Here is a 6,106-nt window from a genome sequence, read left to right as displayed (position 1 = left end):
TTATTAGTTATAACTTATTTTAACTAAAATAGCTAATAATTTGTTTAAATCTAAGCATACTTTGTCAGTAACAACCTCTTTAAATTAGTGCATGATTGTTTCCAAAGTTGGCATGTGTAAAATTTAGTACATTATTAGTTTTAGTTCCTTATGAATTCCACCAAAGCATTATGTGACAAACCATTAACAAATCATGATAAGATAAACAAATTCAATCCTTAAAAAAAGGGGGGAAAACACAATGTTCAAGTACGTGTAGTGTCTTCTTTGCAGAAAAGTTTATTTCTCTGTAGGAAATTTTATTCCAATTAATATCTATCGTGGGAATTTAAATTTGCATTGCATGCTAGAATGGCAGAGTTTGCAAAGGAGAATTTGTTCGACAATGTTAAGCAACTAGATAATAACACCTACCGAGTTTGCTTCAAAGCTCCACCCAGGATTGTTTCAGATGGCATTTGGGGTGGCCAAAAAAATGGCAGGAAACCGATGAAATCCTTTCTGCCATTGTTTGAGTTGCAAGTGCTTATAATTTTTGTCGTGACACAAATCTGCCACTTTTTTTTCAAGCGATTGCGACTCCCTTTTCTTGTTTCCCAAATCATGGTATGTACCTCCATCTACGGCATAAACAACTGAACTTACATTTTTATTTATTTATTTATTTTTATACGCGCTTAAAAAGTGAGACTATATACATCTAGCTAGCTAACATATATTTGGGTTATTCTGATATGCCTATGTTTTGATGGTTGAGTAAAAATGTTATTTATACACCAAAATCAGTCACTAATATATTTATGTATAAATACATGTATAATTTAATTTATTTTAATGTGTATTTATATTTTAACATGTATTTTATACTGATGACTAATTTTAGTGGCTAATTTTGATGTACACGTAACATGGTCCTTATTTAAGTGATAATTTTCAATATGTATTTTTATATTTTAACTAATTTTAGTGACTGATTTTAGTGTACACTTGGAATAGTTGACGTCAAATTATATAAATAGTAATACTTGAGAGACAATAAAAAATTGGGAGCTACTCAAATGAAGATGCAAAAAACATCTTTTTATGAAGATGCTTTGTATAAAAGTGTGATTTATTGATTTGGCCACACTTCAAATAAAAACAACACTTTTATAACATATCAAAATCTAACCCTACACTCCATCATCTAAGGGTCAAAAAGAAAAATCATCACATGAAGACAATTATAATATCTTCATGAGAGTACCCACCTAAAAAATTAGCCCTAGCAGCTTAAATTTATCTTATTTAACTAAATAATGAAGAGAAAGTTTGAGGCCATCACTTTTATTAAAATTTGGCTAGCACTTAGCCAACAAAAGAAAAATGAGTAATCTAACATTATTAGATGTAATCTCACACCATTAAAAACACTAATAATAACTAATTAATTGTTACAAATCACAAACCTTCTAACACTCTTCAATAATAAATACTAAATAAGATAAATTTAAACTGTTTGAACTAATTTTTTTTATTACCAAACATTTCCGAACCGAAATATAATGTATCCCAATTTTCTACAATTCATTATAAATCATAATTGGCGATTTAGCCATGCATATCTGATACATTAAAATTGTAAAACACAAGTCATAATGGTTACTATTCGTTAAGTCTGTTGTATGTACATAATAATATACATTCCATATGCAGGCTGGCATTATTATAGGAATTTCAATTCAAGAAGAGCCAACACGTGATTTGATGGCGAAGTTGTTTCCATTTGGAAGTCACGACGTTATTTCTACAATATCATCAATTGGTTTTGTTCTTTTCATCTTCATAAACGGAGTTGAAATGGATTTCTCCATGATAACAAGGACAGGGAAAAAGGCATGGACACTGGCGACAATTGGATTAGTACTACCAACAATGATTGGTTACCCACTTCTACAATACATCCTCACTAAAAAACCAGATCTTAATTCAATGAGAACAGATCTCATGGTTTCATCCGCATTGCACAATCTGGTTTCATTTGCAGTCATTTACAAAACCCTCAACGGGCTCCAAATGCAAAACTCGGAACTCGGAAGATTGGCATTGTCCACAGCATTGTCAAGTGACATACTAAGCACCACGATGGCATGCGTCATCAAGGCTGGAATGGCAAATGGGACAAAGGCTAAGATGTTAAACTCGCTCTACTTGATCGCCTTTGTTACCCTTATTCCGTTGGTTTTTCGACCAATAATGTTTTGGGTCATAAAAAACACGCCAGAAGGAAGGCCAGTGAGCAATGGTGTTGTTTACCTCATCATCTTAATGGTCTTTGGTTTGGGATGGATTTCGATCAATATAAATCAAGATTTTCTACTTGGAGCTTTCATATTAGGCTTAGCTGTGCCCGAAGGGCCTCCTTTAGGATCAACATTGGTCAAGAAGCTTCGATTTTTTGGCAACTGGTTCTTTCTGCCAATCTTTGTGGCCACATGCACTATGAAGGCTGATTTTTCATTTAATCACCGACCAAATGTGGTTATAGCTACATCTCTTGTGGCACTACTAACCCACGTTGTGAAAACACTCGCAATCTTTTTACCTGCCTTGTGGTGCAAACTTCCCGTGAGCGATGCTTTGTCTCTCGCCCTTATTTTGAATAGCAAAGGAGAAATGGAAGTTGGATTGTCCAGCTCCCAGTTTGATAATAAGGTAATCATTTCTTTTCTTTTTCCTTATTAAACTTTTCTTTCAAAAAATGTGTACTAATAGTTTACCGATTTAATTTTTAGGCAAACAATATTAATTACTAATAGAAATTTAGAAAAATGTCAAATTAATTAATCTAAGCAAAATGTGAAGTGGAAAAAAGCTTGATGAATATATTTTACTATTATTAATTTATTGAGGAGTGTTAAAAAGGCCACCAAATTTTGTAATTTGTAACTATCAATTAATTATTATTAATATTTTTAACGAGAAATTAGTCAAATTTTAATAAAAGTGCTGCTTCCTAAACTTTTTCTTAAATATATGTTTATGCATACAGATGATTGGTGGGCACACATATGGAACAATGATGATAAGCATAATGGTGACAGCAAGCATTGTTCAATGGTCTGTAAAGTCCCTGTATGATCCTTCAAGAAAATATGCTGGCTACCAAAAAAGAAACCTGATGGACATGAAACCCGATTCTGAATTGAGAGTACTCACCTGCATTCACAAAAAGAGCCACATAGTACCCATAACCAACGTCATTGACCTCTTTTTTCCATCACTAGAAAACCCAATGACGGTTGACGTCTTGCATCTAATAGAGCTCGTTGGTCGCTCCTTACCCGTCTTTGTCTCCCACCGTCACCAAAGGGTTAAATCAAGCCACAAGGCATACTCAGATGACGTCATCATCGCTTTCGACGTATATGAGCATGATAATGCAGGTGCCGTCATAGTCAACACTTATACTTCAATATCCCTACCAACCCTCATGCATGAAGACGTTTGCAACCTCGCGTTGGACAAAGTGGCATCCATGGTGATCCTTCCGTTTCATCAAAGATGGTCCATTGATGGCGCAATCGAATGCGATGACAAGAACATGAGGGCCTTAAATAACAAGGTCCTAGACATTGCTCCATGCACAGTTGGAATCCTAGTCAGCAGAGGTCAACACTCCATAAAAGAGTCACATACTCGATTGGCGGTTATTTATTTGGGTGGAACAGATGATGGAGAAGCCTTGTGCATAGCAAGACGAGCAATCAAGAACCCGAGGGTGCGCTTAGTTGTGTACAGACTTGTCCACACACACTATACGCCGCACTGTAACGACGACTTGGAAGATTTTATGGTCACGTGCAATGCCGTTGGAAATGTGTGCTGTACGGATGTTACAGTAGAGGAAGGATCCAAGACAGCATGTTTCTTGCGTGACATAGTGAATGAGCACGACTTGTTCATAGTTGGTAGAAGGCACGAGCTTGAGTTGCCTCAATTAGAGGGACTTACAAGTTGGAGCGAATTTCTAGAGTTAGGTGTCATCGGTGATTTTCTTGCCTCACCAGATTTCGGTAGTCGTGCATCTATTTTAGTCGTGCAACAACAAGTCTCCAAGACCTAAAAATAGGTCCAACATTATTCTACTACTTATACATCATCCATAACTAGATGCTTGTCATCTCAGGACCTTATTTGGACTCTATAGAATTACTACATGTTACATTACTTAAATCAGTTGGTAATACTAGCAAGACAATAACTTAGAATTATTTTATTTAACTTAGTATTTATAATTTTATGTACTAATATTTGTAAGAGTTTAATTTTAATGCATTGATTTACATAATCGTATAATCACATTCGTTCTTTTGGATGGCAATTCACGTAATCAATGTGAAAGGTAATTATATTTATTGATGTGGCATTATGTAATTGGATGCACGTGTAAAATTACTTTATGCTGACATGCATTAAAATTAAATTATATTTATAATTATACACTTACTATATATTATATTACTTACCTAACTTTTATTATTTTTTGAACATTATTTTTTTTATAGACACATTTGTCATCCAGAGATACTATTGATTGGCTTTAGCAATGCTTCAAATATCATCTTCTAAAATACTTTTAAACCACAGTTTTTTATATGGTTGCTTTTGAAACTAAATTTTTCATCATTTTGAAGTAACAGGAAAGACCGTATTTCATACTCCATATTATTAAACACTAAAACACCAATTTTTTTCTGTTACCAAATTTTTATATTAAGTGACGAAAAGCAATTTCATTCCATCCTCTAAATGATTCTAGCTCTTCTCATATCTTACGAAATTCCTGGTAATCAAAATTAAAGAACTCAAGTCCCAGACGATAGCATTTCAACTTTTAAAAAACCTATTTTTAATTTATTTGGGATTTATTTTATTAAGGTAGGTAGGGATAATTATATTCCATTTTTTTTAGTGAAAATTAATTAAGTTCAATTTATTACAAATTGAGTTTAACTAATATTATCTTTAATTTGTTATTTGAATTTAGTTGATGAGAAAATATAAATTAAACACAAACCAAATATCCAAAATTTTCCAAAATACCTATTATCCTAGCCTCTTTCACTAAGTAAAGAATGAAAAAAACAAAGAAAAGAAAGAGATAGAGATCAGTTAAGGTTCAAGAAACGGAAAAAAAGAAGAGAGAGAAGAGTTGGTTCCAAGTAGAAATGTGGGAGAAGAAGAAAGAAGGGAAGAAGCAAAGGGAGATCAGAGAAGGACATGGAGAAAGGAAGAAGAGGAAGAGGGCGACAGTGCCCAGAGCAGCTATTGCTGTTGCTGCCACTCCTAAGCTACACTTCCAACACCTACCGTTCTGCATAGTACAAAAAATTTAGTTTTAGTCGCAAACATTTAGTAGCAAAATATTAATGTTACTATTCTTTATTTAGGGTCTATTAGGAAAGTTTCAAAAATAATTTGTTTGAGATTTTGACTTATGAAAAATAATAGCATTAATGTTTTGTGTAATTTTTAAAACTAAATTGCATCTTTTTAAGAAATTACTTAAAAGAATTTATAGAAAAGTTAAAAAAAATGACTTCTCTCATAATGAAAAACTTTTTATTACATTTCTTTTAAAATAAATACTTTTAGAATTAAAAACTCAAACACAAAATAACTTATTTATAAGCTATTTTTAATATAGTTATTTATTGTTTAAGCTATTTTTTTAAAAAAAGTTTAATTAAACTGTTTACTCAAACTGGACCTTAGTCTATTTTTTTGTGAAAAAATATATTTTTATTTTTATTATATATTATGATGATAATTATAATTGTTACAACTAAAATTTACTGTTTCACAATATATATGAAAATTATGACTGAGTATTGACACAAAATTGTTACTATATATCTTAATGAGTTTAATTTTCATGTGTTTGCGAATATTTTTCTAATTGAATTTGATGTTTAAAACTATTATTTTTAGGATTATAAATCACTAACTTTATCGCGTCTTTTATTTTACTTGATGTTGTGATATATTTTCTTTGAGTATTTTAGAATTAAGTTATATGCATTATTGGCCTAAAGAAATGGAAAAGGCATGGACAAAGAGAAAA

General features: G+C 32.1%; 1 protein-coding gene across 1 annotated transcript; it reads left to right on the top strand.

Annotated features, from left to right (window-relative positions):
- Positions 352 to 4,163, top strand: LOC107620141 (cation/H(+) antiporter 4-like). Its single transcript, XM_016322353.2, has 3 exons — positions 352 to 606; positions 1,696 to 2,694; positions 3,032 to 4,163. Exons 1-3 carry the CDS (start codon positions 352 to 354, stop codon positions 4,103 to 4,105), a joined length of 2,328 nt encoding a protein of 775 aa, XP_016177839.1. The 3' UTR covers positions 4,106 to 4,163.

This window comes from Arachis ipaensis, chromosome B10, assembly GCF_000816755.2.
Source record: "Arachis ipaensis cultivar K30076 chromosome B10, Araip1.1, whole genome shotgun sequence".
NCBI lineage: Eukaryota > Viridiplantae > Streptophyta > Magnoliopsida > Fabales > Fabaceae > Arachis > Arachis ipaensis.
Note: the sequence above shows the minus strand (reverse complement) of the source record. Positions and strands in the feature narration are given on the sequence as shown.